The 25,626-nt window shown below is 41.8% G+C and overlaps 1 protein-coding gene and 1 long non-coding RNA gene across 3 annotated transcripts in view; both read right to left on the minus strand.

The window, feature by feature from the left end:
* Positions 1 to 326: 326 nt before the first annotated feature.
* LOC146982371 (uncharacterized) lies at positions 327 to 3,718 on the minus strand. Its single transcript, XR_015036246.1, has 2 exons — positions 3,449 to 3,718; positions 327 to 3,413 (listed from the first exon to the last, which is right to left on the minus strand). It is a non-coding gene; the product is annotated as an uncharacterized LOC146982371 (long non-coding RNA).
* A 2,714-nt stretch (positions 3,719 to 6,432) lies between these two features.
* Positions 6,433 to 25,626, minus strand: part of taok2a (TAO kinase 2a) — a 43,865-nt gene continuing 24,671 nt past the window's right edge. Inside the window, exons 10-20 of one of the 2 annotated variants that reach the window (XM_085783343.1) lie at positions 25,529 to 25,610; positions 24,147 to 24,317; positions 21,535 to 21,744; positions 17,981 to 18,109; positions 15,894 to 16,130; positions 13,606 to 13,734; positions 13,298 to 13,501; positions 11,454 to 11,693; positions 9,848 to 10,060; positions 8,506 to 8,688; positions 6,433 to 7,417 (exon numbers count right to left, since the gene is read on the minus strand). In XM_085783343.1, coding sequence (XP_085639469.1) covers positions 6,440 to 7,417; positions 8,506 to 8,688; positions 9,848 to 10,060; positions 11,454 to 11,693; positions 13,298 to 13,501; positions 13,606 to 13,734; positions 15,894 to 16,130; positions 17,981 to 18,109; positions 21,535 to 21,744; positions 24,147 to 24,317; positions 25,529 to 25,610 — 2,776 coding nt within the window. In that variant the 3' untranslated portion in view covers positions 6,433 to 6,439. Of the gene's footprint in view, positions 7,418 to 8,505; positions 8,689 to 9,838; positions 10,061 to 11,453; positions 11,694 to 13,297; positions 13,502 to 13,605; positions 13,735 to 15,893; positions 16,131 to 17,980; positions 18,110 to 21,534; positions 21,745 to 24,146; positions 24,318 to 25,528; positions 25,611 to 25,626 lie in introns of both variants that reach the window. The other variant, XM_085783342.1, reaches the window with a different exon arrangement.

Here is a 25,626-nt window from a genome sequence, read left to right on the forward strand (position 1 = left end):
TTTTTTTGTTTGTTTTTTGTTTGTTGTTGTTGCTCTGTAAAAAAAATGTTTTAAATTGAGTGAACGAAAAATGTTAATTTAAGAAGGGTAGGCAAAATAAGCTGATGCTTCAGCCTACACCTTTTCGGTCAAAGTAAATTGATTTGCTTGTTGTGTTTTTTGTTCTGATTTATTTTGTTTTGTATTTATACCTTTATATTTGTCTACTGTATTTGTTTTTATGAGACCAAAATAAACATACTAAACTAAACTAAAACTTTAAATTAATACAATTATTGATTATGAGCGATTGGTATGGAAAAAACAACCCAAAACAAAGTGACTCGTCTGTTTTTGTTCATTTATTTCTCCAAAATTACTTTGTTACGTTTCTGTACAACTCGTCTTTAACTCTCCTCCAAAACATTTTGCATTGAACCTGAACGTGTGAAACTTTCTCCTGCTGTAAAAACAGATTCAAATCCACCCACGATGCCAAATGTCCGACAGACTCACACACACCGACTCATCATCATCATCCTCATCCTCATCATCCACACAGCTGCTCCCGTCGGTCCGACCTGCTGGCCACAAACACAACACAACGACAGTCTGAGGTGGGGGGGTTAAAACTGCACCAGGAGAAGAAGAATGGACCCAAAACAGAAACTAGGAATTAATTAATCTAATGAAGAAGTAGAAGAAGAAGAAGAAGAAGAGGAAGAACAGCTTGGCTTTCTGGGATGTTTACATGTTGGCCATCGACTCCTGAAACTGTAATGTCAAACTGTCCTTGAACACAACAGTGCAAAACCATTCAGCTCATTCATGTGAAATTAAAACTGTTCCAGATGTTGTTAAAAGGAAAAAAAATCAATCAACCTGATTGATTAAAGCTGCAGCTTTTTATCTTCATTATTGATTAATCTGCTGATAATTTCACTTTACTTGATTGTTCTGTAAACAAAATGTGAGAAAATTGTATAAAAAATGCAGCTTCACAATAGTGTTAACTTAGCGAGAGGTCCTCAAACGTCTCATCTGAATATAAATAAAAATGACAAATAGAAGAAGCAGAGAAATTTAGGTTTGTATAGTGAAATATCTGCAGAATAAACTTGTTTCTTGAAACTTTATCGAGCACTTTCACACGATTCACCGGCTAAATAAATGAAAATTATGAGCAGATGCATTGATGATGATAATAATAATAATCGATTAGACTCTGGAGACGATGGCAAACACGAAAACTTCCCAGAATTAAATTCATTACATTTTGACAAAACACAGAAATCCTAAAAGTCAGTTTTCCAAACTGTCAGTGAACGCCTCGCACCGACCGCCGCCACCGCCACCGCCACCACACTGCATCAGAAACATCTCGTCGTCTCGACTTTTTCCTCCTCAGTGCAGCTTTAATTGGCAAAAAAAAACGACACAGTCCAGGAATGATCGATAAAAATAAAACATTTAAAAGAAAAAAATCAAAGTTGGCAAAATGAAATCTCACGGTTTTGATTGGAGGAGTGTTTTTTAGTTTTTTTCTCAGTCCGTCCGTCCACCAGCAGATTCCTTCCTCCATCAACAACCAAACAACCAGCACAACGTGTCGTTTGTCCCCTGAACGTCTCGCCGTTTCCATGGAGAGTTAAAGTCCAGCACTTCCTGTAGTGATGCGTCAGCGGCGGGGAAAACTAACGTCCACATTTTACACAAATACGAAGGAAACAACGAAAATTTTTTAGCCAAGAAACAAAAAAAAAAAAAAAAAATGAAATGTGTGTTTTTCTTTTCTCTTCTTTTTTCCTTTAAATCCACCCAAACATTCTTTTACTATCAGTGCAAATGAGGTAGCCATGACGACAGCATCAGATCAGATTTTATTTTCTACCCATTCGAACTGTGCAAAACCAAATGATGAGGTGAGAAGAAGAAGAAGAACAGAGGAACCACAGTGACGATCAATCAATACCAAACCCGATCGGATCAATAACCACATTATAAACTCTGGAAAATGTGTGAAATAAGTTTTAATTATGAAAAGTCTGCAATTATCCGATTAGATTTTAAATTTATGGATATTTACTTGATAAAATTGTAATGAAAAAAACAACTTTTCATCTTCAGTGAAAAGTAAATTTGTTCTAAATGTTCGAAAATATTTGAAGAAGCTGGAAATTCTCTCACTTCAGAGAAACTTTGGCTTTTTTTTTAGTTGGAAAAATGAAAATCAATTAAATTAATAGTTAAAAAAAAAAGTAAAATTGATCGACCGATCAGTGCAGCCCTGTGTTGGTTTTTCTTGAAATGTATGAAATAAATGAAAGACGAAATATTTTTTCAGCTTCTTCACTTGAGCTAAAACGAGACATTTTTACAATGTTCAATAATCAATAATTAAATTAAAATACAAATACTGGTTGTTTTCTAAAATCAGAAGGCTCAATGTTTAAAATATGAAATAAAACTTCTGATTATATCCCGTTTCTGCAGAAATGAACAAAAAAAATCCAGTTATTTCACCAACTCTTTTGTCTTTTACAGAGTTTATTGATGTGATTATTGATTTCCATGTGTTTTTTTTAAAATGATTCAATAGTGAACACTTTTGAGTTCCGTGTTTCGCAGGTTAAATGTTTTTTAGAGTCAAAGTCCTCCTGACGCTCAGGAGAGTGAAATGTAAAGTAAAAAATAAAATAAAATAAAAATAAAAGCAAAATTTAAAAATATGGCACCAAAAGTAGTGAAAGAATCTGTGACGCTCCACATTTTAATACTGGCTCAAACATAAAACAACAACGACGACAAAATAAAAAGAATAAACCAAAAAAAAATAAAATAAAGTAAAGTAAAAAGTAAAAACGCAGCCCTGCCCAGAACCGTAGACTCCTCCCCCTGAGACCTCGACACCAGGAATGCTGGGAAAGGTAGTCCTTTATGTCCTCCTTAAAAACACTAATAATTTTTTTTTTTTATAGCTCTATCACAGTAACATTGCGCTTATTCCCCACCTAGTGGTCAAAATTGGCAATTACATCTCAAAAAAACTTAAAAATTAGCATAACAACATAAATATTCCAACTGCAGCCACAGTAATTAGAATAATAATAATAATAATGATAATACTACTAATAATAATGTTGTCTGTCTCCTCTCATGATCATTAATATTAATATTATTATTATTATTACTACTACTATCGTCACTGAGGCTCAGTCTGAGAGTTAGTGCTTCTATGTACACTGGTAAGTACAATGCAAGTCAAAGTGTTTGGACAGTGAACAATCTTCAGGTTACCTGCTACATTTACACAGGTATCTTACATTTATATGCACTTATATGCATTTTATATAATATAAATAGGTAGTTGTGCATGTTTTCATTACAAATGTCGTCTGTACACGAGCTCCATGCACCCGACGCTCTCGAACCCGCTCCGACGCGACGCGACGCGACGCACATGTACAACATCTCTATCTACAGGTGCAGACTGCAGACGGTGGGGACACAGGTGGAGGTGGAGGTGTCAGCGCTGCACACACACGCACACACACACACACGCAAACACACACTCTCACTGGCAGCTTCTCTTTAAAGGAACATTCCCACATTTAGATTTTAGAGTCCAGAACAGGATCGTAGTTCCGGTTCTGCACCTATTGAGTGACACTAATAGACTTTATGCACAGCTCCACTACTTCCTGAACTTAAAACCAGCTCCTTTATTTCCTATTTCCTGTCTTAAAGCAGAAGTAAGTGATATATTTGTGTTAATATAAGTCTTAAATAGTTGTATCTTCCGACAGCAATCACTTCTATAGAGTGTTTGGACTGAAACACAGGTCTGTCAGTCACTCTGCTCTGCTCTGAGCCCAGGAGAAAACTTTTCTCGTATCCTACAAGTTTTATCCAATGAGGAGAGAGAACGGCATAAAGGGGCAGTCCTCTCTGTGTGTGCAGCCAAGGGATGCGCCTGAATGTGGTGACGTAGGGACGAGGACTGTTATGGTGCGTTCAGGACAGCCCGTAACTCCTGTTTTTCCGACCTGTGAAGTGGTACCAGTTCGATCTGGTACGAGTTCACGGGTCAGAAGTTACGAGTGGCCGTTATAGTGACTTTCACAAGTAAAACAGGTCGGAGAAACACGAGTGGGTTGCCTGGAACGCTACAAAGTCGTAAGTCGTGACTTGAAGCTGTAATTTACGGTTTCGAAAGCCTGAGCTGGAACGCAGCATTAGCCAAAACGACCGGATCGCTTACTTCTGCTTTAACTGATTAATCCAGGTGTGGTCAGAATTAAGACACACCTGGATTAATCAGTTTGTCCAATAATGTAAAAGACAGGAAATAAAAGAGCTTGTTTAAATGTTCAGGAAGTAGTGGAGCTGTGCATAAAGCCGATTGAAATTAAAACATGTTTTTGCTTTTCCAGGTGGAAACTCACTCTAAAGCTGCGTTCACACCGGACCTTTTGTTTTTCTGGCTGGCGACGAGTTTCCATGTTAACGTCAATGCAAACACTACTAGCCTGACAAGCCAGACTACATCATTAACATGTCTAGTCACGCACACAATCAGGTAGCACTACGACCAATCAGAGCAAAGAGCAGGATGACCGAGCCGCTCGAGATGAGAAATCCCGATTTTTTTTGGAGCAACACGAGCAACAGCAACAAAAATAAAAGGTCTGGTGTGAACGCAGCTTAATTCAAACTAAAAATATTCACTTTCAGGCTTCATAATAATAAAAAAAAAGTCTTAAAACGTCCAAAAAAACTTAAAAAATAATACTGATAAAGTCAGATTTAAAAACGACGCTGTGATTGTTGTGATTGTGAAGTCAGCTGATGTTAAAAAAAAATAAAAACAACATAAAATGTGAGTGACGTTTGATTATCTATCGATCTCTCACTTCACTTGGCTGTGGCTCTACGTAAAAGTGGGACTGTTCCTTTAAGAAGGTTAAAGGGCAGTGGTAACTCGTCCTCGTCGACCCAACACAACGATGGCAGTGTTTGTTTTGTATTTGTATTTGTATTTGTTTTTGTATTTGTTACCGTCAGAAACAGAAACTTAATCACTACAAAGAAAAGAAAAAAAGAAGATTGTTGTATTTTTTTTAACAAGTTTTTTGTTTTCCCTTGGTCGACTCCTGTGCCCCCCCCTCACCCCTCCTCCCCCCTCCCTCCTGCTGAACGTATTAAACACCTAGAAATAATAATAATAATAAAAAAAAAAACTGGGTTTACAATTTACCGTCATTATTTACATAGTTACAGTGGTTCGTTCGTTCGTTAGTTGTTGGTTGTTGGGTTTTTTTTCTTTGTTTTTAAAAGCACCTCGAGCCAAAATGGAAGCTCTGACGGACTGACACATCTGGACTTTTTACTACCGATTCTACCACATTTCTGTTTCTGTTTCTCCTGGGTGTTTTTGTTTTGTTTTGTTGTGTTTCTAACTTTTTTCTCCTACAGAAAAAAAACTACCGACGGCGCCGTGGCGATGGGGCGAGGGGAGGAGGGAGGAAGTGGGCGTGGCTCTGAGAGGAAGTAGTCTACTTGCCAGCCCATAAATAGGCCCCATTGTGAACCCGGAAATGTTGAGTACCCCAAAGTTTTATGTTAGAAATAGATAGTATGGGTCCCCAGTATTCAGAAACTGCCGGATGCTAACTTATATATATTGGGCAGTTAGCATAACATACATAATTAGCATAAATTAGCATAATTGGGCATAATATGGGCAATATTTCAACAAAATTGACTTGGCTGATCTGGGCAATATTGGAGTGGTTTTAGGGGTTATTGATGATGCTGAATCCATTTCTGACATTTTCCAAATTTCAAAATGGCTGTCTAAACCGGAAGTGACCAGATTTTAACCGCCAGTGGGCTGATTTTGAATTTTGAAAATGTCAGAAATGGATTCAGCATCATCAATAACCCCTAAAACCACTCCAATATTGCCCAGATCAGTCAAGCAGTTGTTGAAATATTGCCCATAGCAATTATGCTAATGTATGCTAATTATGCTAATTGTTCACTATATACAAGTTAGCATCCGGCAGTTTCTGAATGCTGGGGACCCATACTATATATTACTTCAAATACATGAGTTACGTATATGTCCAACCAGCATCCTCTAAAACGTAAGATTTGGCTTAAAATCCATCAAAATCGGCCCACTGGCGGTTAAAATCTGGTCACTTCCGGTTTAGACAGCCATTTTGAATTTTGAAAATGTCAGAAATGGATTCAGCATCATCAATAACCCCTAAAACCACACTAATATTGCCCAGATCAGTCGGTCAATTATGCTAATTGCCCAATATATATAAATTAGCATCCGGCAGTTTCTGAATACTGGGGACCCATACTATCTATTTCTAACATAAAACTTTGGGGTACTCAACATGTCCGGGTACTCATTGTTGGCGAGTAGACTATGAGGGGGCGTGGCTCAGGAGTAGGACAGGTGGGAGCCGTTGGAGATGTGGGATGTGACCGAGGTGCTGCGGCTCAGACCGCCGTCGCTGCCGCCGCCGCCGCCGGCGCCCGGCCCGCCCGACGCCGTCCGCCTCAGCGGCTGGGGGCTGTTCCTGAGCGCCATCAGACTGGGGCCGCCGCGGACGCTCAGGCCGCCGCCGCCGTAACCGCCCTGAGAGGAGGAGGAGGAGGAGGAGTGGGAGGAGGAGGGAGGAGAGGAGGAGGAGAGGGAGATGGGAGGAGGGGGAGGCGGCGGCGGGAGCAGAGCGAGGGACTGGGAGGAGGCGGCGTGGGAGGAGGAGGAGAGGAGGTGGTGGTGGTGGTGGTGGTGGTGGCCCTGGGAGTGGTGGGAGTGGTGGGAGGAGGAGGAGGAGTAATGGCCCCCTCCTCCTCCTCCTCCTCCTCCTCCTCCTCCTCCTCCGACCCACTCCCTGGAGCGCTCGCGGTCTCGGTCGCGGTCGCGGTGGTCGTGGGCGTCGCGGTAGAGCTGCGGCGTGCTCTGGTGGTGCTGGTAGTGCTGAGGGAGGTAGTGATGCTGCTGCTGCTGCTGCTGCTGCTGCTGGAGCAGGAGGAGGTGCTGGTGGTGCTGGGAGGAGGAGGAGGAGGAGGAGGAGGAGTGGGAGGAGGCGATCGACTCGGCCCGGCTGAATCCGACGCCGCCGCTCTGACTGCGCCAGGACGGCGTGGCGACGGAGTTCTGCACGCTGTGGCTCCAGTGGCTGCCGGAGCGCGGGACGGGGCGCGACGGCCAGCCGCCGGCGCCGCTCGACGGGCTCGGCGTCGGGTAGCCCTGGTTGAAGGCCTCGGCCGGGATGCCGCTCAGCGCCATGTTGCTGAAGCCCAGCCGCATGCTCTCCGAGTCGAAGGCCTCGATCTCGTGGGCCTGGCGCTCCAGCAGCGTCCGGATTCGCTCCGAGCGCTCGTTCTGCAGCGACAGCATCTCCTCCTCGATCTGACACACACACACACACACACACACACAGGAAACACAGGAAACACATGAGACACGTCGACATTAGGGATGTCACGATTATAGATTTTCTTGGTACGATTATTATCAGAGAAATAATCACGGTGCTATGATTCTGATCACTATTATTATACATCAGTAAATTTCACCACACTATGAATGTGTAAAATCAAATATAGAACCAATCAAGAGAGTTTCGCTATCTCATTTTTCATGTCACTATATCACCGTTTAGACTAATCTGATGTTTGTAAAGTTAATAAAACCAATTATTGGACAAACATTACTATTCAAGTAGTTCAGAGTATTTGCTTCATGTGTCGTAATGTTACATGATTATCTCATAGCGTGGTGAATGTGCAGGTCACAACTTGTCCACCAGAGCGTTGTGTTGTGGAGTTGTTGGATTGTGTATTTGATGAGTTTGATGATGAGGGACAGGGGACCTGTACCGTTCACCTCCATTGTGTTCACTGAGCAGCTCACGTCTCTGCCCCGCCGATCTCAAAACAACATGCACCGATAATTAAAGGTATAATGAACCTACTGCTACGACTGTAGAGATTATGGAGAGAGGAGGATCTGACTAAATGTTGAACTATCCCTTTAATAGTATCAGTGTGAATGCTAAAAGCAAATCTTTATTATTATTATTATGGGTTATTTTTCCCTTTTCCGGTCTGTAACTACTTCTATATACTTTGTACTATTCAAACAGTTCATACATCAAAACTTCAAATATTCAACTTGTTTGAACTTTGACTACTTCTGCATACTTTCACCTACGGACTTCATTCAACCTGTAAAGCGTTGACAAAACTTCAAACTATTCAACCTGCATTCAACTTTCTCATATCTTCTACCATTATTGATTAATTATCTATAAGCAGGAGACGATCCATTTCTTTCCGAATGAGCCCGTTGGGATTAAAATTCTCCATTTTACGTGTTTACATGACGCAGTTTTATTAAGATCTGCATTTATTTTACTCCGGTTATCTGTGTCCATGTCAACACCGCTAAACTAAATATCAACCAATGTGCTGTCTGTCTGTCGGTGGCGCTCTCACCCTCTGCTCCAGCAGCGCGCGGCGGATCGACACCCTCTGCTCCAGGTCCTTGACCTCCCTCTCGTGCTGCGTGTCGGTGTGGATCTTGATCTTGCTCTGGTAGGCGTTGAGCAGCTCCAGCTCCTGCTGCAGCTGCATCCTCAGCACCTGGTACTCCGCCTCCTGGGTCTCGTCCAGACGCAGCTGTGGGGACAGAGCGGCCCGAGCCTCCGCATCAGTAGAGCACAACCTGCGGCGGCGAGCGCCCAACAGACGCCCAACGCCCGCTCCCCCAAACCGCTCAGAAATCACCTGCCTTGTTAACGTTTACAGAAATCTGTATTTGAGTTATATAGATGCATAACGGCTGAATATTAATGTATACAGGTTTGTCTATGGATGTAGATTCAGAGTAGATTTATATATTTGTTTTTACTTACATATTTTGATATCCTAATAAGTAATATTAAAGGGATAGTTCAACATTTTGGCAAACTGGCCCATTGCCATAATCCCTATAGTCATAGCAGTAGGTTCGTTACCTTTATAATTGTCGGTGCAAGCTATTTTTAGAACGGCGGAGCAGAGCCGTGAGCTGCTCAGAGCTACGCTACGGAGGCTCATTATGGGATTTCTTGGTTTCCCTCATCAAACTCATCAAATACACAATCCAACAACTCCACAACGCTCTGGTGGACAAGTTGTGAGCTGCACATTCACCACGCTATGAGATAATAACACAACGTTACCACACAGAGTTGTTTTAGAGGGAAATTCATGCAAAACAGCTGATGCGCGTTCCCATCGGGGACAGTTTTTCATCAACAGTCTCTGCATTTCCCTCTAAAACAACTCTGTCTGGTAACGTTGTGTTATTATCTCATAGCGTGGTGAATGTGCAGCTCACAACTTGTCCACCAGAGCGTTGTGGAGTTGTTGGATTGTGTATTTGATGAGGGAAACCAAAAAATCCCATAATGAGCCTCCGTAGCGTAGCTCTGAGCAGCTCACGGCTCTGCTCGGCCGTTCTAAAAACAGCTTGCACCGACAATTAAAGGTAACGAACCTACTGCTATGACTATAGGGATTATTATATGGCAATGGACCAATTTGCCAAAAATGTTGAACTATCCCTTTAAGACTGTTGATGAATATAATGTATTTGTTTTTTTATGTTGTTTTATGTCTAATTTCTCCACATTTGAAATCAAACTGATCAGTTCTGAGATTATCTCTTCAGTAAAGTCGTGCGTGTTGATGTCTGAACTTCTGGCGCTACACTACTGATGTGAGGTCATTGATCGCGGCCGGCTGTGATTGGTTGCTCGGTGTCAGGTGGGCGGAGTTTCCTTGCCTTACTCACAGCCTGTGTGGACAGCATGTCGTTGATGGAGTGGTCGTACTGCTCGGCCAGGATCGCCAGCTTACGTGTCTGCTCCTCCTTGAGGCGCTTGAGGACGGCTTTGTGGTCGGACTTGGGCGTGCTCTCCAGCAGGTGGTTCCTCAGCGCCTTGTACTGACGCGTCTGGATCTTACAGGTCTCCTGGAACTGCCGCTTGATCTGCAGCTCTTTGGACTGGAGACGAAGAGACGAGGGAGAGATGGACACAGAGGTTAGATCTGAACGTTTTGATCCGACTGGAGAAACATTCACAGGACGAAACTACAGAACAACTTAGAGGAAAGACACTGGGTGAAGTACGGAAGAGAATTAGGGCTAAAAGAGACTTTCTTTGGGATTTAAAAGTCAGACATACGGTATGTATGTGTATACATATATATTCAATAGTATTATCACTCACATTATTATATAACCTTTAGTTATTCATAGCAGTGCAAGTGATTAAAATATATCCTTAGACCTATCATTGTAACACAGCTCAACTAGATTACTCCCAGGACCTTCTAAGCACTTTGATGATTGTAAGCACTTTATCATGACACGGTTGCACTTTTGTACTGTCTGAATCTGTATTATTATCTATTGTACTGTAAACTGACTGCTGCTATTTTATAACATGCTTTTGTTTTTATTTATTGTTTTTTTTTTGTGCCAGGGAACATCTATGTATGGGACAGCGGATGGAAATTAGCCTGTGGCTACAATCCGGCTTGTTTACGATTTTGTTTTCGTTCATGAACTCGCATTGTCCCACTTTAAATAAATTGAATTGAATTGAATTGAATAATTTCTGAGATAAAAAGTCAGAATTTCAGAGTTTTTATCTCAGAAATTCTGACTTTTAACTCAGAATCTTAATTTTTTTTAAAATAAATCTCCATTGTTGGCTCTCTTGTTGTTTGCTCTTCCATAGTAAAGTGATAAAACTCCACTCCTCCGCTCCTTCTTTGTTTCAGCAGCTACACTGTTCGATGTCCGATACTCAGTTCCTGAGAACCGGTACAGTACTCAACAGCCTGTTTAATTACCACACATAAACACAAAAAGTACTAAAGTTATTTTGTCTTTAAAAAAAATGTCAAAACTTCTGAATTTTGAATATTTATTTCTCAACATCACAACTCCTCAGCCTTTAAGGGCATTTTATGTTTTAGGGATGAGAAATGATTTTCAAATAGTCATTCAATGAAAAAAAAAAATTGGATAGTTTATGAGACTTCGTCCTCGTTTAGATGAGCTCTCATCACGTGACAAAGACTTAATTGAACGGTACCGTTACAATATTTCCAGCTACCGATTCTCATTAGTCTGATTTCATTTTAAATGTGGTACCGTTCAACTTCATGTGAATAAAATAACTGAATTCTGAGCCCATCCCTATACACATGTATGCTGCAAAGGTTTTTGTAATGATGTGAATTTTTCTTTCTTTCCCTTTTTTAAATCTATTTTACTTTCATTACCAGCTTTGACGATGAGACTTAACAACATTAAGAGCAGTATGTAAAACCCATTTTCTCTTCCAATAAGAAGTTTAACATCAAAGAACCACGTCGCGGTCCGGTACCTTGAGGCTCTTGGGCTGCTGCCGGACCTCCATGGCGTGTTTCTGGCGCAGCTCCTGCTCGCGGCGCTTGTTGTACTCCATCTGGTTGGTGAGCTCGGTCTGGTGCTGCGTGCGGATGAGGTCGGCCCGGGTCCGCTGCACCGAGCTCAGCTGCCTGAACTCCAGCTCCTGGGTCGACTCGTGGTGCCGCAGCAGCATGGCGCACTCCAGGTCCTTCTGGGTCTGCTTCTTGTTCAGGTCCTGGAGGGGGGGGGGCGAGAGGAACGGCCACCATGTTAAAGCATTCCTACATATTATAGCTTTAATGTCACCTGTTCAATCACTTTTTTTTTTTTTTAATGGTTGTGGTTTTTCTGGATGTCTCAACAGTTTAATTTGAATTCCATTAAAAATAAGAGAAATCTGTTTTGTCTGTTTTCCTTAATGAATGGTACACAGTTACAAAATCTTCCAGGGTGTGTAAACTTATGAGCACAACTGTATATATTATTTATATTTTATTGATCTGTTCATTCACCGAACCAGAAGTTTTCCTCATTTTCATTAATTAAACGAGTCGTTATTGAACAGACTCAGAATCTGATTAAATCTGATTAGTTCATAGCCTAGAAATCTAGCTGCACCCTAGCGGCAGCAAACATATTTGCTCCATAGGAGAGTCTAGAAACGAGCCATAGGAACTTTTTGAGTCTCGAACACCGTTTGTGTTCACCAATCACAGCGCTCTATCTGTTTAGAGAGTCGTTGGGCGGCTTAACGCCATGACGACATACATTTTAATTGGCTTGTCAGGCTAACGTCATCCTGCTCTTTGCTCTGATTGGTCGTAGCGCTACCCTATTGGTGCAGAGGCAGTTTGAAAGACAGCCTTCATCCCGCCCCCTGGATTGAGCCGAGGTCTACCGGTCGATTAGACATGTTCATGATGTAGTCTGGCTTGTCAGGCTAACTAGTTCCCACTCTTTTCTTGAATTCATTCTCCAGGACATTTCCAGCTGCTCCAGTCTGACAGATGTTATCACACCCAACACTAAAACATCCTCCACAGAATTCAGGCTCTGGAGAAGTGATCTTTTCCACTTATTTTATACATTTAACCAGTTTGTTTCTGTGTTTCTTCCTCTCTCACCTCCAGTAGTCTGGTTTAAAGATGAGCCGTCTGTGACTCTGACTCATTTATGAAATGATCTATTACATGCTTATCATAGAACAACACAAACATGTTGTTTTAACCCAGGCCCGTCCAGCTCTGAGCTGCTCCTGTCTGTCACTCTGCAGAGGAGACGACAGCTCCAACACTGGAAACACTCAGCAACTCACAGTCGACAGTTTTCTTTGGAGAATAAATCCTTAGTGGGGTTGAAAAAGTCAAACTGAACTCTGGTCGATGATGTCATGATGTGATAAATCATTTCTCAGGACTTTTGACTTTTTTTTCTCATTTTCCATGTGATTTCTATGACTGGAAAACTGGTCAACCATTTTCCAGGTTTTCCAGGACGCGTGGGAATCCTGAAAATGATGCTGTCGGTTGTTCTCTCTGTTCAAGCTGGTTTGGTTTTCATCTTTAAAGAGTAACTAAACCCCTAAACCACTTTTTTCTGCTGAAAACAAATATATTTGGGTATGAAGTCGTGTTGTCGACTGATTCTGGTCCAACTCATTAGTCAAAATATTTCAAACTGGTGAATTTTGTTGTAAAAAGTGAAGCTTAGCTACATAAAAGTGAAGAGTGAAGGGTTGAAACGCGGCTATTACAATCCGATTTTGCTATTGGCTGAGATGGAGGCAGATGACGTTTTTGGAGACAGCTGGAGATGAACAGTGGTTATTATGGTCTGTACCTCTCTGAGCAGGTCCTGCTCCAGGTTGTGTCGGGCCAGCAGCATCTTCCTCTTGTACTGGCGACACTGCAGCTCGTAGTACTGGCGCTGGCGCCGCAGCAGACTGGCCTCTTCCTCCGCCTGCATCTGCTGCAGACACTCCTTCTGCCGGATCAGCCACTCCTGCTTCTCGCGCTTCGGAGTCGACTGGTTCTCGTTCAGCTCCTGGACACAGAGAGAGAGAGAGAGAGGGTGTGAGTCTCTGTCTCCTCCGTCAGTAGAAACCTGCTGTGTGTGTGTGTGTGTGTGTGTGTGTGTGTGTCTCGTACCTCCTTCAGCTGGTCCTTACGCTGCCGATACTGTCGTTTCTGTGACTCCAGTAAACTGGTCAGTTCCTTCTTCTGCTGACCCAGGATGTGCTGCTGGAACTTCTTCTCCTCGGCCAGAGCTGCCTTCGTCTGCAGGGGACGGACACACACACACACACAACAGTTGGAGTCATTACAGAGGATCTATTTCATTTCTGGGGCTTTAATGTGATATTAAACTGTCGGTGTGGCTCCTCCATGAGTATAGAATCTGTTTACTATTGTTTACTATTTTAACATATTAATAAATGTCATGACTTCATCCTTACAACTGTTCGTCTTGGTCCCTGACAATGAAAACACAAACACGCAGCCTGAACCTCCGTTACAGTAACAAGTTTTACAAGACGCTAAATTCCACCACATCTCATGTTATCATCATCGTACGGTTTGATATAACGTCAAACTTCTACTAAAAGTGTGGAAATTACACTAAGGCCAGAGAACAGGAGAGCTGCCTCATCTCCCCCTCAACCTGTGACGGGTCAAACTGAGACTTTAGATCAAACTCTGCAGCGACACACTCAAATAAATGCTGGAGAAACTGTGGGCCACACATTGGTAATCAGACCCACATACTCTGGCTATGCCCAAAACTGGAAGCATTCTGTGTTTGAAACACTTAATAAAATATTTGGTGGAAATATTACAATGGACCCAATGGTGGCCCTACTAGGTCTATTACCAAGAGGGATGGAAGGAAGAGCCAAAAAATATCTCTTACAGATACTGCTAGCAACAGCAATTAAATGTATTACAGTAAGGTGGTTGAAGCCTGACCCTCCAACACACAATATGTGGACTGAAAAAATAAAGGAAATATATCAAATGGAACAAATAACATATTCCCTGAGGCTCCAAAAACATATATTCACTAAAAGGTGGAACCCTGCTATGGGTATACTGATACAATTGTATTTATTTTATTCCATCTTGTTTTATTCTCAGGGATGCAAACGGCTCAGGACCAAAAAAGAGAGGAATTGTCTGGCGGGGGGGGGGTGCTCACCATTAACAAATGATTACATTACAATGTCATGGAAAAGTCTATTTCCAGTAGTTCAACCCCAACCAAGTATTGATTGATTGATTATAGATGGACATAGTTTTCAGAAGGCCAACATTTCTAGATTAAAAATGCTTTAAAATTTAAATTTTGGAGATACTGAATTTGAGGTCTTCACTGAATGTTAGTCATAATTATTACTATTAAAATAAACTGAATAAATAAAGACATGGGATGTTTCATTCAGTGTGTAATAGACATATAGGCCTATATAATGTGTTAGTTTCACTTTAATTGAACACATTCTACATGGCGGAGGCGACGTCTTTCCACTCAGGGCTTCCTTCACCTCTGAAACGGGGCAGAGCTCCGTGGAAACACCTGCCTGACACAGCAACGTAGGGAACCGTGCATGTCCGCGGCGCACAGCTCCACGGACGGGAAGGGGGGAAAAACGGCGTCGCCGTCGCACCGAATGCACGCGCCGCTTTGGGTAACGAGCGCGCACGTCGCGCGTCTACATCGGAGGTGAATAGGTCGGCTGTTATCAGTATAATCAGAGACCATGAATGAGTTCACCTCAGTTTCACGTGATTGTCACTGTCAGCCTGTTAGAAAAACATTTTACTGACCCCAGCTGAGACGCTGAGACCCCCCCCCCCCCTCAAAAACAAAAACTCTTCGGATCTGAACGATTCACACAAGTCACCTAATTGGTCATGAAAAAAGCGAGTTTCGCTTTTCGGCGCGCTGTTTGCATCCCTGTATTCTATTCTATTTTATATTTTTCTTTGTCACTGTAGTCTTCGTCTCCTTTGTTGTACCATAACTGTTACCTTGTGTATGAAACAGCAGATATGATGATTATGATTCTGTACATGATTTTGTATTAAACTTAAATAAAAATTAAGTTAAAAAAAAAAAAAAAAAAAAACTCTGCAGCGACTCAGAGCTCCTGAAGCTTCAACACACTCCTTATTAATTAATTAATGAAAGCATGAAACCAACATTAAAGCTGGAAAAGCAGAATAAGTTCCTTTAAACACCGACAGGTCGTGGATCAGTGTCAACACTAGAGGCTGGTGATGTGATGTGAACTTTCTAACCAGCAACAACCTCCACGAAAAGACATAAACCTGGACAGTGTTAGTGTCTGTAACCATATATAACATAATATGGTTATATATATATATGTTATATATTATATAACATATATATAACCATGTACAGAGTGTGAGCTGACCTCTTTCTCCAGGATGGCCTGGTGCTTCTTGCACAGCTTGTCGGCCTCGGTGGAGAAGCTGTTCCTCTGGTTCTCCAGCTCCTTGTCCAGCTTCAGCTGGTGCTCGTCCATCTCGGCCTTCAGCTTGTTCTCCAGACCCATCAGCTGCTTCTGGTGCTGCCGCCGCATCCGCTTGTACCCAGACATCTGCTCCCTCAGCGCCGAGCCCTGCTCGTGCTCCTGGATCTGACGCGTCACCTGTAGAGTAGGAGCAACAGAGCAACAGGACTTAGACATGAGGACGTGTTGGTCTCTCAGAGCGTCGTGGTGACACCTGAAACCTGATGAGTGTTGATGGAGCGGAAACAGAGTGAGTGCAGTGAATAAAGTATCTCTGAGCTGATCCAGTTCATCCAACTCATGTGTTGCTCTTTCCCTCTGAAACAAGTCAGAGTCAGAGAGACACTCTGTGTTTTAAACTGATTCAGGGCAGTAACTCTTTCACAGACCAGACAACCTCGGATAAATATTTTCTACCACTTGTGTCTTGCAGCTTTTTTTTTTTTGTTGCAGACTTTTGCAACTTCTCTGCTTTGCACACAGTAACTTCCCCATGATTCACTGGCTGGAAATCACTTATAAAAAAACAAACAAACAATAAAATTACTGCACTAGCTAAATTTTAAAAGAAAATAAATTTTGTGCATATATAGGCCGCACTTGAATATAAGCCTCAGGTTTTCATGTTGTAACATGAGATATTTACACAGAAAGACAGTAAGGAACTGTGACAGTCCGCTCTGTTTTGGAGAGGTGGATAAGAAGAAGAAAGAACACTGAGCAGGTTGTGTTTTACATCCTGAACCATCAAAGTTGCAGCTGATGAAGCTGGTCACCGTGACGTCATGTGACTCCGGTGTGAAGCTGATCGATTATTGAACAGAACAAAACACTGAGACGAGTCTGAGCTGTAAATATCAGACTCAGGTCACAGAAACCTGAAGCACCGGGAGGATCGAAACTGATCCCTGATCTGTGGAGCTGCTGCTCTCTCTCAAGACCTCAGTGTGTGTGTGTGTGTGTGTGTGTGTGTGTGTCTCTCTCTCTGTGTGTTGCTCCTGGGTCGACTAAAATAAAGCATCATGTAACACACCAGAGAGTTCTGGCAGGTTTCTTCAAATAGAGACAGATACTGACGCCGTGTGTTCAAGGAGGAGAAGCTTCTGCTTCATTGTAAGGAGGTGAATGTTTGGCTGTGTTGTAAATCTCCCCTACCACGGATGTAGTTCACTAACTATATAGTGTGTTCGCCATTTTGTAGTGTTGTTCAAATTCTCCGCGATTAATTTCATCCTCTATGTAGTGGACGACAAAACACCCACAATGCACCGCAAAATTGAGTGAACAAGCGATGTACACTACTTTCTACTCCCGTATGTATCCCACAATGCAATGCGGTCGTGTTTTGCCAGAGAAGAAGAGCAAGCTAGTTAGCATGTTAGCTATGATTTATTTAGACAATTTACCAATAAACTCCTAGTCCGAGGAGCAGGAGTTGGGCAGCAGCATCCCAACATTAACAGGCAGCATTAAATCAATCTAATTAAGAAACTGTATAAATATGTAGTAAATACCAGCTAACGAGCTAACGAGCTAAGCTAATAGCCACCTCACGGTGTTGTGTGTCCCCACCTCACGGTCGGGACACAACAGTAGTCGACCAAACCAAACTTCCGATTTTTCAACAGTTTATTGTCCGAGAAACACAACCACACAGAATCACATCCTAAAATGTTCCCGCAAGTGTCTGGTTTTTATTATTTTATTTTTATGTGTCCAGTTTGTTTACATGATTCTCGGCGCGTCTGCTTCCGTCACAGCAGTAGGCTAACACCTGGCGCATCAGCTGAGCAACCACGTCCAGAAAAATTACCGTCTAGTGTCCGAATTCTCCTCCCGTCGTTCCCTACATCGTGTACATGATGTAGTCCACTATATCATATACATGATGTAGTGGATAGGGAGTGAGTGAGTGGATGATTTCGAACACAGCCTGTGTGTGTGAGCGGAGGAGGAGGTCAGAGGTCAGAGGTCAGAGGTGGACTCACCAGCGATGCCGTCCTGATGGTGGCGAAGTGGTCTCGGTTCCTGTAGTAGGCCCGACGGCGCCCGGCGGAGGGAACCTGAGGCTGATCCATCTCAGGCTGGTAGGGGTCGTCATAGATGTTGTCCTGGTTCTGAGGAGGAGGAGGAGGAGGAGGAGGAGGAGGAGGAGGAGGAAGAGTAAAGAGTTAAGAGACTCTTACGTATAATACAAAAAACACCATTCTTCTGCCCGCTGCTATTAAATACTTGTTAAACCGTCATTATTCAGTGTGAAAAGCTTCTTGAATCCATCCCAGTGACACAGGAAGCTGGACGTCCTCTGTCAATCAAAGTCTGTAAATAAACTCTGCTCTGTCTGTGTTGTGTTTCTCTTTGGCGTTAAGGCTTCTCACATCGTCTGTCAATCGCTTTTTTCCCCCTCATTTCTTTTTTTCTCCGATTAAAGAGACAGACTTCCAAAACAGACGTCAATCATCTGGTTACGGAGTGATACAACCAGTGAGTTTTGGACGCAAAAAAAAGACAGTTATTAATTAGGAGCAGTGATTCCTGTCTAGGGTTGCAAAGGGGTGGAAAATTTCCAGTAAATTTCCGGAAAATTTCCCGAAACCTTCCATGGGAAGTTAAGATGGGGAATTTTGGAAATATTCCAAATTGGAAACTTTCCATGGGAATTATGGGAATTTATGCGAATCATGGAAATGTATGGGAATTATTGGGAATTTATGGGAATTAACTGGAAATTGGGGGTAATTAATTTAAACAAACTGTATCATATCCAAACATAAATGTAAATATTTAGTTTTGTCATAAGCCGACATCCCTGCAAAATAATACAATTAAAAAACATTTCAACAGATTTATTTGTGAGTAGAACTTTATCAAGTTTTAATTCTTGTATGAACAATCAATTCTTTTACTGAACCACAAAAACATGAATGTTGAGTAAAATATTACTAACCATCACCAATCAATTTTGTAAATTTCGGATTTATTCCCGTTTATTCCCATATATTCCCATTAATTCCCATATACTCCCGTTAATTCCCATATATTCCCGTTAATTCCCATGGAAAGTTTCCAACCCTATTCCTGTCAGTGTGTGGCATCGTAGACGGAGCGTCAGTGGTTGTAGAGCCGGTTCAGGTGCTGGTTGTGTGTGTGTGGCTCTACAGGTGAAACCGCCCACTAGGGATGTCACGATCATAAATTTTCTTGGTACGATTATTGTCAGAGAAATAACCACGGTTTTTACGATTATCACGGTTATTATGCAATAATCAATTTCTTTTAAACACTATGAATGTGTAAAATCAAATATAGCCAAAATATACTTACATAACTGATTGTTTACACAAAATATTTTAAATATGTATTAATATAGGACCAATTATTAATCCCCCCATGGGAAATGTTTCAAATCTATACCAAATGTTTAAGTTTATTTTAATCTTTTTTTTTATTTTTTATTTTTATAAATGACACGCTTACATTTAAATTCCTACCAATTCAGTGTTACGTACGTAGGTACATACATGCATGTAAATTCACCAGTATCTGTGCATTTACCTTTACTTTGTCGACATGGTTCTGACATATCATCTTTTTTGGAAAGTGCCGGTATTTAGGAATCTTTACGATTAATTAATTGTGGCGTCTAAAACCACGATTATTTGTGAGAACGAGTAATCGTGACATCCCTACCACCCACCCAGGAGATTTATTAGGTCACGTTATAATTCCATAATATTTATAAAAGGAAGGTGAGTCAGAGTTTCTATCCGACACGTCACTGTTTACAAAGTGAACATCCGGTCTGTCCTTTCAAAATAAAGTGAGTCAAGTGGCTGCGTGGAGCGGAGCGGTGACGTCATCCCACTGTCTGATCCTCACAAAGCCTCTTGGACACAGATTGTTTGTTTTTTCTCTCTTCATTTCTAATCAGCTCGTTTCAGTTTTTCCCCCGGTAGGTGTTTCTCACAGGCGCTTTCTTTTTCACACTCACACATATAAATGAATGTTGTATGAAAACCAGAACTAGTCAGCTGGCTATGGTCGTCTAGACCCACCTGTCAATCACAGGCTACAGAGGTTCAGTGAAACGTGTGGGAACGGGAATTAATATTATCATACGTACGACAGATCGGATCAGTCTGTTCAGATTACAGACGTATTGACTGATATCTGATCTGTATCTGATTTATTTCCACATATGACGGAGCCTGAATCTGATCTGACAACATCTGATGATGCTTTTCTGGGCAAATTGAATCGTAGGCAACTGGACTTGTATTTGTCGTCTCGGACTAAGTGAGACTAGTTGCGTACGAACTGATGAAGCCCCTTGGACAAGAGGCGAAACGTCTTCCCAGACAAATACAAGTCCGGTTGCCTCCTCTGTTGCTCACCCTGAGGTTTCTCCTGGTTTTCCCTGTTAAAAGGGTTTTCCATGGAGTTTTTCCTCAGTGGATGTGAGGGTCTAAGGACAGAGGATGTTGTTACGATGCCATGTGAAGCCCTTTGAGACAAACTGTTTGTAAAAACGGGCTATACAAATAAAATTGCCTTGCCTTGCCTACAATTCAATAGGACGAATCTCCTTGTTGTTTACAACTACTTCCGGGTAGAAAACCAGCATGAGAACAATAGTGACGGACGAGAGTTTCACTATAAATATCTACTTTTTCATGTCACTATATCGCCGTTTAGACTAATCTGATGTTTGTAAAGTTTATAAAACCAATGATTGGACAAACATTACCATTTACGTGTGCACATTTTTGTAATTAGTCATGGTTATCATAGGTTAGCCGGGCTAACGGTTAGCTAACTGTTTAACTTTAATAACTCAGTGACTCAATAAACGCTCCATGAAAAAATATTTTCTCCAGCGGATATCTGAGTTCCAACATGACTGAGCTAACTGGAGTAGTTTCATGTCGTGTCCCACAACGGGAGGGTTTTAACAGCTGACGTCCTGCTGTCAGCTTATCTGCTGCCATTAGCTTAGCTACCGTTAGCTGTCCCTGTCAGCTGCAGCCACTGATGCTTTCTAGACACTGTGATTCCCCCAAACTGAATAAATACAACACATAGCAACACAAAACACACACACAGAAATAGTAATGTTTCTTCAATCATTTCAGATTTGTCTAAACGGTGATAGGGCCTGAAAAATATGATATATAGCTAAACTCTCGTTCGTTACTATTGATCTCATTCAAATTACAGCTGGTTTTCTACCCGGAAGTAGAATGTAAACAACAAGGTGATTCGGTCTATTTGCCCAGAAAAGAACGATGACCTGGATGATGTGTATTTGTCCCATTTACACATTCATGTTGCAGATCAGATTTGAGACACTTGACCCATGTAGTGTAAAGACGGCCTTAGTGTTGTTGTTGTAGTAGTAGTTTACCGTGGGGCGGTGGATGATGGAGCTGTTGTTAGTGTAAGTGTTGTTTGTTGTTGTGTATTGTTGTGTTACCGTGGGGCGGTGTATGATGGAGCTGTTGTTAGTGTAGGTGTTGTGTATTGTTGTGTATTGTTGTGTTACCGTGGGGCGGTGTATGATGGAGCTGTTGGACGTGACCGTGTGCTCTCCCTCCTGCATCATGGCCATCTCGCTGCTGCTGTCGTCCGAGGCGTCGGCCAGGCTGTTGACCGAGCTGCTCTGGGAACTGGCAGAGATGGACATGCTGGGGACGGACTGGGAACTCTCCATGCTGTTGACCGTCCCGGTCCGCAGCAGGTACTGCTCCACCTCCTGACACACACACAGAGAGACACACACACACACAGACAGACAGGATGTGTTTGTTAAAGGGATAGTTCACCCTAGAATGATATTTCGCTCATTATCCGTCCAAATCTCGCGTGATTTGCGCCGGCGTCAGTGCGGTTACTGCGAATCATGCGAGATTTGGACGGACCAGGAAGAGGAGCTTCGAGAAGCTTCCGCTACAAACAAGCTTAAAATATAGACTTATTTAATTTTTTTCGGGACAATTACGCAATTTGGGGCTTCAGCACAAGACGGACATTACATACGAGCAGCATGGAGGTATTTGGATGTTTTTTTGTGTGTGTTTTTTTACGTAGAGCTCTGGTGTCCCTTTGCAACCGTTATATGGACATGCACTGCTACACCAAGACCCCCTGTAACTCAGAGAAGGGACGGTGGACTCTGAGAATTCTTCCAGCCCTTAGTCAACATGAGGGGGAGTAGATAATGAGCGAAATATCATTCTAGGGTGAACTATCCCTTTAAAGCCTCGACTGTTGCAGCTCCAGGTGTGAAACTAGTAGTAGTTTATTTGATCTTTTACACAAATTGTTTATAGTTGAGCATCAATCACAAGTCAGTCAACCTTCCATAATACCGTCATTAGTTCAACTAGTTCATAAATAGATTGAAAAGGTGCAGGCTGAAGCTATACCAGCTTATAGATGCCTTGGCTACCCTTTAATTCAATATTTCAGTAAATCCATTAGAGCTCTACATGGTTTCAGAGTCATAGAAAGAACAAGTGTGGCCAAAAAATAAAAGAAAGTAATAATTTAACAGCATTACAGTTGCAATCAACACCCAATTAATCAATCCAGTTTATAGCTTTCTATCATACTATGTTTTAATCTATTTTTAAATTGTGTTAAGTTTTTGCTTTGTTTGAGATCCTCTGTCAAGCTATTCCACAGTTTTACTCCCGCCACAGGGATACACATGCTTTTTTATTTTTATTTTATTTTTATTTAACCTTTATTTATCCAGGAATAATCCCATTGAGATTCAGAATCTCTTTTGCAAGGGGGTCCTGACTCCTGGCCAAGAAAGCAGCACAGTACATCCACATTTAGACAACATCAACAAAACAAACATAAAAACAGCTAAAACAATAACAGCAAATCGCATCAATACATTATAATCACCAGCTGCGTTCGGTGAGAGCACTCAGTAGTCAAATAGTCCTTGATCCTATAGCTTTAAAATCTTCCATACTTGGGAGATAATCCAATTTAAGATGACTCTGTAATTTATACCAGGACGAGGGTGCGAATGCTCTGAAGGCACTTTCCCCAAAGACAGTCCGTGTACGAGGAATAGTGAACATTATCAATCTATCGTGCCTGAGACGACAGCTTCTGGTGTTGACTTTAGGAACCAAGAGAGAACACAAATAAGGAGGCAAGTCACACAGGACGGCCTTATAAAGAAAACGGCCTTATAAAGAAAACAATAAATTTTTAATGTAGTATATATTTATTCTTGGTTGTTTTAAGTTAAGTTTCCCTCTTAGCTCCTATCCTCTCTTTCCTTGAACGTTTTTTGAATATTTTTAGGGAGTAGGGGTGCACATTTTGAATTTTTTTTCTGACCGATAACCGACGCTCGTTAACCGATTATTAACCGTTAACCGATAAGATTAAGAATCTTGCGGCGCACGGCCAAAAAAATGCACACGTCGCGACAGCTGATCAGTGCGCTCTGTCTCAGCTGATCGCGCTCTGGAGGTTAGATCGTCCAATGTAGAAGTGTGTGCAGCCAAACACCAGGCTGGAGGAGCAGCAGAGCTCCTCTGACAGCTCTGTGGAGCTGCAGGAGAGCAGCAGGTGAACAGGCTGGAGAGCAGCGACGTCCTTTTTTTTTTTTTTTTTTTTTCCCAGCGCCGTTGTTACAGGTGATGCACTTCTATGTCCGTGTAGGTTACATTTATTGTCTGATCTTCCTTCATGGGGGCTGCTGCTGCACATACTGTCAGTCCTCCTGTGTAACTTTTTGCTGCGAAATATGACTGAAGGCAGTGAACTCTGCATGTGTCGACACGCCCCCATGAGTTGACAACATAAGGACCTAATAATAAAATAAATAAATAACCGATAGTATTAATCGGTCAAAGTTCTTGTTATCGGTTAACGGTTAAATGGTTAATCATGTGCATCCCTATTAGGGAGTACATTTTTCTTGGCTTTGTATATTATCTGTGCAGTTTTAATTTTTACTAAGTCAGCAAACTTTAATACTCTCCATTTTGATAAACAGATTATTGGTGTGGTGGTTGTATCCTGCACGATTTACTATCATTATGGCCCCTTTTTTTCATCGTGTAAACAGGTTGGAAGTTAAATTTTAGAGTTGTTTCCCCAAATCTCTACACAGTTTGACCTCACCTCCTCGTCCTCCCCGCCCTCGGACACGGGGCCGTTCTGCTGCGTCTCCTGGAACAGGATCTTCTTCATCTTGCGGTACTGCAGGTTGTCCAGCTCTCGCACCGCGTCCTTGGTCCGAGCGATCAGGTCCATGATGACGGTCAGCGGGCGCTCGCGGCACAGGAACCGGTGCTGAGGGGGGAGAAGGGAGGGAGTAGAGGATGATTACAGCCGTGTTGGGATTATAATGTGAATTCTCCTATAGAGACCTGAACTGACTCGTCTCATATCAGAGAAACTAGACAAAAGATGGAAATATAACATAATCCACTGGTTCTGTTGTTTCTGTTCAAAGAGTCAGAACAGAAGGAACGAGTCGTATCCAGAGCTGCATCATTTACAAGTTTAACCAGCACCGATACAACTGCTAATAAATAAATGTGGCTCCGCCTCTTTCCTTGTCTCAGTCTGAGTTCTCACGAACGAACAACACGACCAGACGCAACGGGTTCAGGTCAAAAACATTTACAGGAGCATCTCAATATATGAGAACACTGCAAAAACTCAAAATCTCTACAAGAATATTTGTCTTATTTCTTGTCAAAATGCCTCATTTCTAGTCAAAACTAATCTCTTCCCACTTTAAATAAGACTCATCACCTAAAAATCAACTTGTTTTTAGATCATTTTCAATTGTTTCAAACTAATTTTCAATTGAAATAAGTAGAAAAATCTGCCAGTGAAAAGCAAGTTTTTTGTGCTCGTAATAAGAAAGAAAAACTTGTTCCACTATCAGATTTTTCTACTTATTTAAAGTGAAAAATTTGCTTGAAAAAATTAAAAAGTGTCTAAAAACAAGCTACTTTTTAATGTGATGAGTCTTATTTTAAGTAGAATTAGATTTGTTTTGACTAGAAATGACATGACTAGAAATAATAATATTCTTGGTAAGATTTTGAATTTTTGCAGTGAATATCATGGAAAAGTTTTTTTTATGTTGGTAATTCAATTCAAAAAGTAAAACTAACATGTTATATAGATCCATATCACTCAGAATGAAATGTTTCATGTCTTTATTTATTTAATTCATTTTAATTGTAATGTTTATGGCTTATATTTGTCCATCTTTGTGCACCTAATACTTGGTTGGGGCTGTTTGAACTTCTGGAAATTGACGTTGCCATGATATTCTAATTTATAGAGATGAACCTGTACAAATAACTCAGGTCGGGTCGGACCTCAGGCTTCCTATTTTATTTTTTGGCCACGTTTGGGCCGAGAATTATTAGAAAGTGCTCAAATAGGCGATCGTGGGCTTTGAGAGGTTTTGTTCATTCACAAGAACTGAAACAGAAAATAGAAACAGATCCGACTTCTGTGTGTGTGTGTGTGTGTGTTCTCACGTTCAGCAGCACGTCTGAGGTGGGACGGTCCTGGGGAATCTTCTGAAGGCAAGAGTCGACAAAGTTACGGAAGGAATCCGTCCTGCAGGAGAAAACAC

Source organism: Trachurus japonicus, chromosome 8 (assembly GCF_045865225.1).
Source record: "Trachurus japonicus isolate A0001 chromosome 8, Traja_1.0".
NCBI lineage: Eukaryota > Metazoa > Chordata > Actinopteri > Carangiformes > Carangidae > Trachurus > Trachurus japonicus.